The following is a 13,317-nucleotide window of genomic DNA, read 5'->3' as shown; positions in this document are numbered from 1 at the left end:
AGGTGAGCAAAGTGAGATCAAGGTTTCAGATCAAACAGCAGCTATCACCATATGGCAGGCAAGCTACGACTGTGGCAACTCATCCTGTAGATCAGGACAATCTCCGCTACAATGCCATCAGCAGCAAAAGAGAGAGAGAGCGATAATTGTGTAGAAAAAGCTGCCTAATATATTCCAAGTGACAATTAGAGTCTGCTTGCGCTGTTTTGCAAAGAATCAAGCGCTTAAACCAGCTATAGGCTATTAACATGTGATGATGCACCTATAGGATGCACAGTGTAATATGCGGCTGTAAGCAAACAGAACCATCTGCCTTTGACTGGGCCAATTTTACCATATTATATATATATACATACACACAGACACAAACCTTGTGGACTTGGGGAGAGAAAAAGAAAAATATAAGTAGCAAAAACTCCCTAGATTCCCACTATATAAACACGTGTAGTATGTTGACAAGGGACGCGGGTGGCGCTGTGGGTTAAACCACAGAGCCTAGGACTTGCCGATCAGAAGATTGGTGGTTTGAATCCCCGCAACGGGGTGAGCTCCCGTTGCTCAGTCCCTGCTCCTGCCCACCTAGCAGTTCGAAAGCACGCCAGTGCAAGTAGATAAATAGGTACCGTTGCGGCGGGAAGGTAAACGGTGTTTCCGTGCGCTGCTCTGGTTCGTCAGAAGCGGCTTCGTCATGCTGGCTACATGACCCGGAAGCTGTACGCCGGCTCCCTCGGCCAATAAAGCGAGATGAGTGCCGCAATCCCAGAGTCGGTCACGACTGGACCTAATGGTCAGGGGTCCCTTTACCTTTACTTTTTTTAAGTATATTGACACCTATCAGAACAAGTAACAATACACTGTACAAAAAAAGTATTCAGTTTTGACTATTCATCCATAGTCCGCATTGTACCCACATGCCGGAAAAACTGAGACACCCAACATGCCAATGTTTAAAAGCTGGCAGTTACACTTTAAGCAGCTACTTTTCAGTATCAGTTAAATGCCATTTCCCCAAAACCCAACAGCTTTGAGTCTAAACAAGCAAACTGAACTGCAGCTTAAACCTCAACTTTTCCACCCAATTTCACTTTAAAATCCTATCAAACCTGGCAAATCTGCAAGTTTTAACAACAGTAAACTAAACTAACTCTAGTCCTCACAAAAAAAAAAAAAATGCTGGCAAGCTATTTTCAATGTTCTTCGGTTGAAATCAGATTTTGGAATGGAAGCCAACAATGTCTTCATAGCTGTAGCGCTGTTCCACAGATTACAGCCAGCCAACCAGGATATGCCATTGACTCTCTTCAGCCTCAGAGCCACTGTCAACAACACCCCTGTCCTTCTTCTATATGGTTCCACAGGCATGCAGATTAATAAAAGGCTAAAGGAAAAGAATAACTGCTTTGCTTTAAATCATTCCAGGATTTTACATCATCCCAGCTGCCCATATTCTCTCCACCCACCCTGAAATATCCTGGGACTTCTGCTCATTGCAGAAACCATTGCTGTTGTCGCTGGGTCTGATTCCGATTTCTAGCTGGTGCAATCCAGGATAAAATCTGCTGAACTCCTACCAGTAGTTAACTGCAGTCTCCAGGGAACTGTTGATACATTCAAAGATTCAAAGGTTGTTTCAAGTCCAGCAGGGCCCAAGCAAAGACATAAATGGCCTCACCTGCCCATAAAGCCAAGGCATGGTTTACAACTCTGTGCTTGAGCTGCAATGAGCTGAAGCAAAGCCTTGAGCTTGCATGCTCCCCTTTCCCCTCTCCTTCTCCCTGCGCTCATTCCCTAAATCTCAGCCTGGTTGTTTGGACCAGGGATCATATCACAAACTCCGAACAAAACAAGCCAACTTCAACATGGGTTACGTTTAACAAACCATGGGTTTGTTTAACTAACAAGAGTTCACGATAAACCAAGATTCCTGCAAAGCTTGAGAAAAAATGAAAGTAAACACTGCCCAAATCCTTGCTACACGTTGCTACAGCAGCCTCTGTTCCTGGGGTGGGGGTTGTTTGCTATCCTAGGCAAATTAAAAATTAGGTGATCCACAATGAGTGTTATCGTATGCAGGATGATATTAGGACATTCTTGGGCCCTGATCCTTAGCACCAGCTCAACTTGACTTTGGAAATACGTTTGCATATTTTATTGTTATTTTATTGTATACGTTTTATTCTGTAACTCACCTTGTTAGTTTTACAATGAGACATTGTCTATAAATTATTTTAAACAAATGAACAATTTGTGCATGAATGTGATCAGAGCACCTGATTTTGAGGCTCAGCCCAGAGGTTTTGACAGTTAAGTTTGGTTGGTTCTTTTTGGGGGGGAGATAGAGGAGTCAGAGTGAGTTAGAGACAGGGACAAGACTGAGAGGGAATAGAGTGACAGCGTTTTGAATATATTTTAAAACTTGTTTGTGTTTGAAATAAACTTTAATCTTCATTGTTAACTCTACCTGACTGAGGCTCAATACTTCACCGGGAAACCCTGGGTTTTCCCCCCACAAAATTGGTGGCAGTGGAAGGATAAAGTAGTGGTGTGCAGGTCAATAGTCCGTGAAACAACCGGGGGCGCTATACGAAAGCCACAATGTGTAAAGGACAGCAGAAAGAATAACTTTTTCCCAAAAGAAGGAGAAAATACAGGAGGTGGTGAAAGAAAGCACCCCAAAAAAACATACAAGACTGGGAGAATGCTACAATTACAAGCCTTACCAAACCACCACAAGTGCTGAAGGAAGCAAAGGAGCCTGGGTAATGGAGCACAGACCCACTGTAGTAACACGATCTCTCTGTCTGGGTCTGGGCAGAGTTCGGGAGACTCCTCCTCTCGCTCATCAGTCGTTCTTCCACTGCAAAGCCTGGGGCCAGGAAGCGGCTGTCCCTCTTGAGCAGCAGGTAGAGCTCCTGAGCAAAAGCTGGTATTCTCAGCAGCACCTCGTCCCCGTCCTCTGAAGAAGGCAACAGAGGCGAGGGAGGGGGCAGCTGAGAAGTAGCGTTCGATCCCTGAGGAAGAGGAGACCAGTGATAGAACTCCTGAGACTCATATTCGTCCTCGGAGACCTCGTCCTCAGAGGTCTCCCCAACTGGCTGCAGCTGCCTGTCAGATGAGGAAGAAACTGAGCGGACTTCGCGAGAGCTGCCCACCACCTGAGTGGATGCAGAGGTAGCGCTAAGATTGCTGCTACTGTTCCCACAGTTTCCATCAGTGCTGCAGCTGCCTCCTGCGCCGCTGCCTCCATTGGGTTCCTGCTGGCCTCTGCTCCATAGTGCTGGGTAGACAATCTCCCACTCCTCAGAGTCTCCCAAAGGTTGCAGACCTGCATAGGGGGGAAAAGATAGGCTGAAGTTTAATGCCAGAACCGCTCCCTGACCTTAACAGTTGCCACAAATGAGAGATCAATATTGGAGTCAGTTTCATTTCAATGCTTCAACTACACTTGGGGTGGGGAAGAGGTAGTTATCCCAGCTCTACCTCTCCATTAAATCTGAACCAGCGAAGGTGGTGAAGGTCCTGTGTGAGTGCCTGGAGGTGGTTGGAGGATGGATGGCGGCTAACAGATTGAGGTTGAATCCTGGCAAGACTGAAGTACTGTTCTTGGGGGACAGGGGGCGGGCGGGTATGGGGGACTCCCTGGTCCTAAATGGGGTAACTGTGCCCCTGAAGGACCAGGTACGAAGCCTCGGAGTCATTCTAGACTCACAGCTGTCCATGGAGGCACAGGTTAATTCTGTGTCCAGGGCGGCTGTCTACCAGCTCCACCTGGTAGGCTAAGACACTACCTGCCCGCAGACTGCCTCGCCAGAGTGGTGCATGCTTTAGTTATCTCCCGCTTGGACTACTGCAATGCACTCTACGTGGGGCTACCTTTGAAGGTGACCCGGAAACTGCACTTAATCCAGAATGCGGCAGCTAGACTGGTGACTGGGAGTGGCCGCCGGGACCACATAACACCAGTCCTGAGAGATCTGCATTGGCTCCCAGTATGTTTCCAAGCACAATTCAAAGTGTTGGTGCTGACCTTTAAAGCCCTAAACGGCCTCGGTCCTGTATACCTGAAGGAGCATCTCTACCCCCATCGTTCAGCCCGGACACTGAGATCCAGCGCCAAGGGCCTTCTGGAGGTTCCCTCATTGTGAGAAGTGAGGTTACAGGAAACCAGACAGAGGGCCTTCTCGGTAGTGGCGCCCACCCTGTGGAACACCCTCCCTTCAGATGTGAAGGAAATAAGCAGTTATCCTATCTTTAAAAGACATCTGAAGGCAGCCCTGTTTAGGGAAGTTTTTAATATTTAATGCTGTACTGTTTTTAACATTTGATTGGGAGCTGCCCAGAGTGACTGGGGAAACTCAGCCAGATGGGCGGGATATAAATAAATTATTATTATTATTATTATTATTATTATTATTATTATTATTATTATCATCCATATTCTGTTAGTCTCCAATTGCATACCAAGGCCCCGCGACCCACGGTCCCCTGGTGGATAAATAAAACACACAAACCAGCAGATTTTGGTTTATGGGTTCAAACAGGCCACAATTTTATTGGTTACAGATGTGAGCGGTTTGGCTTAGGCACTGGGTGAAGCCAAACTATATCTCGACTCCCGCCAGTCTGTTGGGAGTCCAACTAAGGATAAATCACCGATAGGAGGAGCCCTAAGACATACATTAAAAAGGAGTGCCCCAATGGGTCCCCGTTGGGGTAGTGACATGGCCCTGGCCCACGTCCGGGCATCGGACAGAATCCACACCCCTGGATCCCTTTAAAGGGGTACACTTAATGAGGAGGGGCAAGCAGAGGCTACAACCTTCCCTCCATCTAAACAAGGGCTTACCCAATGCGAAGGATGTAAGAGGACGGCCTCCCCGCCGCATTGGAGTTTAAATTCCTCGTTGACATGCCCCTCATTGGTGCTGAATGGTTAGCGAGGACTGCTCCTTGAGCGGCGCTCTGCCCAGCGCCGATGGCATGGGGAGGCGACGGCAGGGAGCGCACCAGTCTCCAGCCCTCAGCCAGGTGACACAGGGCCCGGCTGCAACGCCGGCCACCAAATAAGGTAAGAGGACTTCCCATCAACCCCAGTCAACATGGTCCAGGGTGATGGGAGTTTACATATGCTGGAAGCCACTCAGAGTGGCTGGGGCAACCCAGTCAGATGGGCGGGGTACAAATAAATTAGTAGTAGTAGTAGTAGTAGTAGTAGTGTTTTTACAAACAAACCTCAAAGTGGTTTACAAAAAAGCAAAAGAATGAAATCAAGGAAAAATTACAGCAATAGCTAAAAACATACAAAAAGTTAAAATACTACAACCGATCAAAATTCTCAACTTTCTAAGCATCTAAACGATAATGTTTTTAGCAAGCACCAAAAAGAATGCAACAGGCAGAGAGTTTTAAAGTGAAGGTGCTGCCACACTAGATGACCAATTTTTTTACAAATGCATGGTAATTCATACAACAAGCTGGAGTCTTATAACATCTGGAGGACCAAAGGTTCTTGGCCAACACAGTGACATAACTAGAGTTGGATTTGAATGCTGTGTTTTTTCTTTCCATGTGCTAGGCTATGCAAGATCCGAGATGATATATCACCTATGTTAAAGAAAGGTGAAAATGCTTAAATTCATACCAGTGTTGAAGACTGTTGCGTGTTTTAAAAAATAAAGGCCCAGATTCAACTAAGTAGGTGCATTAGCAGAAGCTAGCACAGGTCCTGCTAGCACAGTTGGACTTTCCCTCCTCTCCTCCCCCCAATCTGGGGGGTCTTGAGAACCCCCAGATCAAGCAGGGGAGAGAGAGGGGAGATCATTCCATCAGACAAGTTAAATGCTTGCACTGACAGAATGATTAGAAGAGCCCAATGTTGAATATACTTCCTCTCGAAGTATAAACTGCGTCCTTTTTTAAACTAAATATAACCCAAAGCTTCTTTTTTAATTATAAGGCATTAAATAGGGATGATATATTATCCATTTTAATAGTTCTGTTTAATATTTCAAGGGGGTGTGGAGTAGGGGCTGATTTTGCTTCTCTCACTAGGTGGCTTCAGGCAGGGCACTTTCTCTCATTCCCATCTCCCCATCTGTAGCACAATGATAATAATTTCCTCTAATTATGAACCTGGGTGGTTAAGTGCTATCAGTATGGTTTGGAACCGGGCCACCGGAAAATAAAGTTGTGGGAATTTAATAGCTGGGGGATGTGCAGAAATATACATTTGTAACTTAAAAGAAAATGTCCATTAAAAAAAAGTTATTTCTAAAAAAAAAGGAAAGAAAGAAAAAACCTCCAGAAGGAGCTGCAGTTTCCAGGGCTTTTCTACTCTTGGAGGAAAAACGGGAACTGGTAGTGGGACGGAGACTGTGGTTGAAGGGAAAGGAAAAACTTCTTTCCCAGGGATGGATCTCGGTGGGTTGGAGATACAGTTGTACCTTAGAAGTCAAATGGAATCCGTTCCAGAAGTCCATTTGACTTCCAAAACGTTCAAAAACCAAAGCGCAGCTTCTTATTGGCTGCAGGAAGCTCCTGCAGCCAATTGGAAGCTGCGGAAGCCCCATTGGATGTTCGGCTTCCAAAAATCATTCGAAAACCGGAACACTCACTTCCAGGTTTCAGTTGTTTGGGAGTCAACCCGACTGTACAGTGGTACCTCGGGTTACAGATGCTTCAGGCTACAGATGCTTCAGGTTACAGACTCCCCTAACCCAGAAATAGTACCTCGGGTTAAGAACTTTACTTCAGGACGAGCACAGAAATTGTGCGGTGGTGGTGCGGCGGCAGTGGGAGGCCCCATTAGCTAAAGTGGTGCCTCAGATTAAGAACAGTTTCAGGTTAAGAACGGACCTCCAGAACAGATTAAGTTCTTAGCCTGAGGTACCACTGTATATCACAACATTTTGTTGCAGGTAGATAGCAACTTAAAAAGAAGAGATATCACCTTGCCAACAAAGGTCCGTATAGTTAAAGCTATGGTTTTCCCAGCAGTGATGTATGGAAGTGAGAGCTGGACCATAAAGAAGGCTGATTGCAGAAGAATTGATGCTTTTGAATTATGGTGCTGGAGGAGTCTCTTGAGAGTCCCATGGACTGCAGAACAAACCTATCCATTCTTAAGGAAATCAGCCCTGAGTGCTCACGGGAAGGACAGATCCTGAAACTGAGGCTCCAATACTTTGGCCACCTCATGAGAAGAGAAGACTCCCTGGGAAAGACCCTGATGTTGGGAAAGATGGAGGGCACAAGGAGAAGGGGACGACAGAGGACAAGATGATTGGATAGTGTTCTCGAAGCTACCAGCATGAGTTTGACCAAACTGGAGGAGGCAGTGGAAGACAGGAATGCCTGGCGTGCTCTGGTCCATGGGGGTCATGAAGAGTCGGACACGACTAAACAACTAAACAACAACAACAATTGTTGTTGTTGGCATCCGTTGGTCTCAAGAGACATTTTGTCACTGGCCCCGCTTATAATACTAACCATTACATCGTAAGAATGACACTGGGAATCCATATGAACATAGAAACCTGCCATATGCTAAGTCTAGACCGATGGTCCATTTTGCTCAGCATAGCTGCTTTCCAGGGTTTCATACGCGGAGCCTCTCTCAGCCCTACCTGAAGATGCCAGGAGTTGAACTGGGAAACTTCCGCATGTATTCCACAGCCCTCCTCCATCACTCTTGACACTATGGAATTTCAGGTGTTGGTTATTACATGGTTATTATTCACATCTTACAAAAGCAGAATACAAACAGGACACCATACAAAGAGGTGCAGAACGCCATTCGTCAAGTCTTCTCGCATTTCACATGGCATTTGCCGTATTCTAGAAGTCCAGAGTACAGCAAAATTACTATACAGGAACAAGCCAGATTCAACGCTCAGCAGTCCCGTCCCATCCTATCCCGCGTCCCCCTAGCTCCTCTGCAATATGGATTTTTTTAACACAAAATAAGGAAAGTGCTATCTGGCATATTCTTCTACTCATGCAAAAGCCTTACAGAACAACAGACCTCGCTGCACAGGAAATAGCTGCGAAGCACTCTGCAGTTAGCTTAGGTGAAGCAGGCAATGTACTGTACAGAGAAACAGAGTTTCCTTGCAACTGGCTACCTAGTCTTGCTCATCAAAGGAAACAAGGCTACAGAAGTAATTCAGTTTATTCAGTGTTGACCCTTGATGCTCGGACTTGATCCATATGAAAGAAAGACAATTAAGAGAGCTCTTGTCTCAGGGGAATATGAGTTCTGCCTTTTGAACCCAGAGAGAGGTAAGGAGGCATTGGGACTGAGGAAGAGATAGGAATTAACTTGGCCAGTTGCATTTGCAAAGTATGTTGCATGCACTGCGTGAAAATACAGCATATGGTATAAACCACGAACATATATATCGTTTCTACTTTTTAATGTGTTCTTTTACAGTACAGTTTCTAGAGACCTAAACTTCACAGATCTCCTTATAGGTAATGAGAACACAAGAGATCACTGCTAGGTAATGAAAGCTCACAGTCTGAATGTTATATAAGACACATTTTGAAGAAACGTTTGTAGGAGGACACATTCTCGTAAACTATGCCAAACCAAGATATTGTCTTAGGGTGTGTATCAGAGAGTGCATCACTGCAAGGAAGGCAGAGAATGAGTTCCCTTCTGTTTTATACTGGCTAGTAAAAGAAGCGCTTAATCTGAGTGGCGGCTTAACTTTCAGTCTTATACGGCCAACAATTAGAAAGCGTTTGCACGGCTAACTGGAGAGCTGTCCGACTCTGAACATGTGCAGAGTGCTGTATTCCTCACATCCACGCCTGGGGCTGTGCATTTGGTGAGGGCATGGGCCAAGGCATTCCAGGCAACCTGGAGCCCGATAACTCGCAGAGATATTGGTGCAACACGAGAATCTTCCTGTGCAAAAGTTTGCGCTCGCCCAGGATCCTCAAATCCAGATCTTTCATCTATCCGCAAACCCACTTCGTGCCCCACGGCTCCCTGTCCCTTTCCCTGCCCAGTCCGGTAAAATATCCAGCATCTGGACACCTCTGGGAAGAATAAGTGTGTCCGTTTATTAAACGGACAAGATTCAAAAAGAAGAAAATTGAGAAGGCAGGGGAGGGAGGAGAGAGTAGGTCTGGCATATGTTCCTATTTCCCCGGACACTACCGGGATTGCAAAGGCAGAAATTACGGGGGGGGGGGGAGAGATTACCAAAACGCGGGGCTTTGTCCTGGATCTTAGGCAAGTCACATTTTTGGGAGCTCAATATTTTGGGGTCTCCCCCCCCCCCAAAAAAAGCTCTACGACTTTCGAGGAGTCCTGTTTTGTTTTTTAACTTTTTGAAATATGGCAACCCTAAGAGAAAGAAAAGGCTGAAATTACCTGCAGCGATCCCATTTGACAGGAAGCACAGCTGATAAAAGAGGCAACAAAGACGGCTCAGTCGCATCCCTCGTCTCTCCTCCATCCACGGAGGAGAAGTGGCCGGATCACCTCCCTCGTCTCCCGGTGGCGGGTGTTTTCCTTTTGGTTTGGTGTTTCGTTTTTGGAGAGCGCTTGGCCGCCGATCGCCTCCGAGGGCTTCTTCGCGCCCCGACGTGGAGCTTGCCAAGCCGCCTCTCCCTCCGGTTTGCCGGAGGGGAAATGAGCGAGAGCGCGGGCTTAGCAGCAGCAGCTCCGCGGCGGCTAAAGCGGAGGATCAGCAGCAGCAGCAGCAGCAGCAGCAGCAGCGCGCTCCGGTTCCCAGGAGGAGGCGCTGGGGGTGACCTGCTTTGCAGAAAGGCGGCAAAGCAGAAAAGGCGCCCGAGCGGCAGCGGCAGCAGCAGCAGCGGAGAAGTGGTGTCACCGGACATGCACACGCGCGCGCCCGGTCCCGCGCGCGCCCGCCCACCCCCTGCCCGATCCGCACCGCCGGCGAGCCGCGGAGAGAGCTCTCCCTGGGTGGCAAGTGGGCGGAGGATTGAAAGCGGACGAGCGGGCTCCCCCGAACTCCGGGCGCTCGCCTGCCACCGATTGGCTACTGGCGGCGCTCCGATTTGCATGCCGCTCTGGCCGGCCCCGCCCCTTTCGCGCACGTGCGTTCGCGGCCCGCGGGGCAGGTAAGTCTTTAGTGGACACACCGGACTGCTGCAGAATGAATGAATGAATGGATGGATGGATGAATGGATGAATCTTTATTTGCATCAGCCATGGCCATAGCAATAAAACAACAATACGACATACAAAGAATAGAAATAAAAAGTCAATTATATAAAATACATTTTAGGGTTTTGAATCAATAGTCAAATAGTGGATCTTATTCTGACTGCCTCAGCTAAAAACCTTGCAACCTTTGCTGTCACCTGCTCACCCCGAAGAGAAAGGACACTGTGGCAGTGGTTGGGCAACCCGGAATGGACAGTAAAAGAGGGGTGATAATCTCATTCCGCAAGTCTTTATGAAACAGAGTGCAAGCCAGAAGGCCATGTGCCACCGATTCAGTACTGCCATCTCCACAGGGACATAAGTGTTTATCGTAACTGCTGCAGAAGTCAAAGCGCGGGGGCAAAGGCATCTCATGTTTCTCCCCTCTTGCCCTTGGAAGGAACCAAGATAACGGGGTGATTGGCCACAGGAGGCTTCGCGTGCCTGCCACCCAGAGAAGCAGAGCAACAACCTTGGCACCCCTGCACTGATACACACATGTGCGCCAAGGGAGCCAGTGTTTGTCCACAGACAGCTTTACGGGTCATGTGGCCAGCAGGACTAAACCGCTTCTGGCACAACAGAACACGATGACAGAAACCAGAGTGCACGGAAATGCCATTTACCTTCCCGCCACAACAGTACCTATTTATCTACTTGTATTGGTGTGTGGGATGCGGGTGGCGCTGTGGTCTAAACCACTGAGTCTCTTGGGCTTGCCAATCGGAAGGTTAGCAGTTTGAATCCCTGTGACGGGGTGAACTCCCGTTGCTCTGTCCCAGCCTAGCAGTTTGAAAGCACGCCAGTGCAAGTAGATAAATAGAAGTGTTAGAAACTGAGAAGTGAAAGCTAGGAGCTCAGTGGACCTGAAACCGAAGTTATGGGCTCTGCAACAGAGTGTCTAGGCACACTTTTTTTAATAACAAGAATACAAAGCTGAAAATGAATGAACTGCAGCTTAGGTTCGTTTTTCACATGGTCTAGTCCTCATCTTAAGACTGCAAAAAGCAAAGCCATTCTTCCCATGCCCGCTCCCCTAATATTCTTATGAGGGTTCCTTCTCCAGTCTTCAGAGAGTGGCTGGAAGTGGGGAGGCAGAAAAAGGTCCCCCTTTTCTTCCAGCAGTGGCAGTTTTAATCTGAGCCCAGAGCTCAGAAACTGCTCATATTAATGAAATTCCCTGTCACAAAATGCACCTAGAACAATGGGAGTTTCGAACACTGATAAATACCATAGGTACCACTGCGGTGGGAAGGTAAATGCCATTTCTGTGTGTTCTGGTTTCCTTCATGGTGGTCTGTTGCTCCAGAAGTGGTTTAGTCCTGCTGGTCACATAATCCAGAAAGCTGCCTGTGGACAAACGCCGGCTCCCTCAGCCTGAAAGCAAGATGAGCACCGCAACCCCATAGTCACCTTTGACTGGACTTAACAGTCCAGGGGTCCTTTTTCCCTTTACCTTTTTACACTAGGTCCATTTTTTCCATAAACCTATACGTATATATTTGTGCATGACTCGACCTTGTCAAGTGATCTGTTCTCCTTTGCAGTGAACACATAGGTCACATGAATAGGGCCTACACCTGCATGCAAATGTATACAAATAAACTTTGGTTCACGCTAATGAAGTACAGAGCTGGAAGTGAGAGCTGGACCATAAAGAAGGCTGGTCGCCGAAGAATTGATGCTTTTTAATTATGGTCCTGGAGGAGACTCTTGAGAGTCCCATGGACTGCAAGAAGATCAAACCGATCCATTCTTAAGGAAATCAGCCCTGAGTGCTCACTGGAAGGACAGATTCTGAAGCTGAGGCTCCAGTACTTTGGCCACCTCATGAGAAGAGAAGACTCCCTGGAAAAGACCCTGTTGGGAAAGATGGAGGGCACAAGGAGAAGGGGATGACAGAGGACGAGATGGTTGGATAGTGTTGTTGGATAGTGTTGTTGAAGCTACCAGCATGAGTCTGACCAAACTGCGGGAGGCAGTGGAAAACAGGAGTGCCTGGTGTTCTCTGGTCCATGGGGTCACGAAGAGTCAGACACGACTAAACGACTAAACAACAACAATGAAGTACATATATATGTTTACATGGGGAATATCTCCCATTAAAGTGAGGCCTGCTTCCAAATAAAGCATGCATAAAATTGTGCTGACCACCTTGATGCACCCTGCAAAGGTCAGAAAGACCCAAGTTGTTCTACAACCTGCACTTCAGTGTGAAATGGCGCACAGAGACACCACAAAACCGAAAACCTGCGCTGTGTGCCAAAACAGAATCCCTTTACATTCTACAGACATACCTCGGGTTACAGACGCTTCAGATTGCATGATTTCAGGTTGCGCACTGCGCTGAACCTGGAAGTACCAGAACGGGTTACTTCTGGGTTTCAGCACTTGCACATGCGCAGAAGTGCCAAATCATGCTTTGCGCATGCGCAGAAGCGCCAAATCACAGGTCGCGCGGGTTGCGAACATGCCTCCCACACGGATCATGTTCACAACCCGAGCGTCCACTGTACTACAATACATTTTTATGGCTATATATACAGATAGGAAGCACTGTTTTTTTTAAAAAACAAAACAAAAACTTGTCTTGTTCAGGGTGTATTTTGACTCTTTGTGAAACCGTGTATGACTCGGCCCCCCTGAGTCTAGCAATGATTAAGTGGTTGGTGAGACTATTCATTCAGCTTGCTAACATCAGAGACACAAACACCCCCACCTTAGATCAGAATTAAAACGTGCGCGCACACAACCTTGTTCCGTTTAACTGATTTATATATTAAAGGCAGTTATTACACTTTCAAAGGGAGACATGGATGGCTAGTTTAGAAGGCATTTCTACAGTAATTTATGATTACAAAAATATATCCTAAAAGGTATAAAAAAGGGTTGACAAATAAATACCCAACCTTGCTCCTAATTAAAATAATAGCAATATACAAAAAAACATGTTTAGGCACCAAGATGTAAAATGTTGCTTGAGGCTTGGTCTCTGATCTCCATGTTCAAGAACCGCTTAAAATACACAGCAAGTATGTGTTATATCAAGCATAATAGCTCTAAACAATATTCATTAAGTGGAGGGAATACCTTAATGCATTTCCCCAGACATAATTTAATATCACCACCTTTAT

General features: G+C 46.9%; 1 protein-coding gene across 2 annotated transcripts in view; it reads right to left on the bottom strand.

Moving 5' to 3' along the window:
• The window catches only part of ADAMTS19 (ADAM metallopeptidase with thrombospondin type 1 motif 19), a 135,875-nt gene extending 126,166 nt beyond the window's left edge, over positions 1-9,709 (bottom strand). For both annotated transcript variants that reach the window (XM_082191541.1, XM_082191542.1), the window contains exons 1-2: positions 9,383-9,709; positions 2,721-3,325 (exon numbers count right to left, since the gene is read on the bottom strand). In XM_082191541.1, the coding sequence (XP_082047667.1) occupies positions 2,721-3,325; positions 9,383-9,467 (690 nt within the window). In that variant the 5' untranslated portion in view covers positions 9,468-9,709. The remainder of the gene's footprint in view (positions 1-2,720; positions 3,326-9,382) is intronic.
• Between the last annotated feature and the right edge of the window lie 3,608 nt (positions 9,710-13,317).

Source organism: Podarcis vaucheri, assembly GCF_965113315.1.
Source record: "Podarcis vaucheri genome assembly, chromosome: 11".
Lineage (NCBI taxonomy): Eukaryota > Metazoa > Chordata > Lepidosauria > Squamata > Lacertidae > Podarcis > Podarcis vaucheri.
This window is presented reverse-complemented; position numbering and strand designations above follow the sequence as displayed.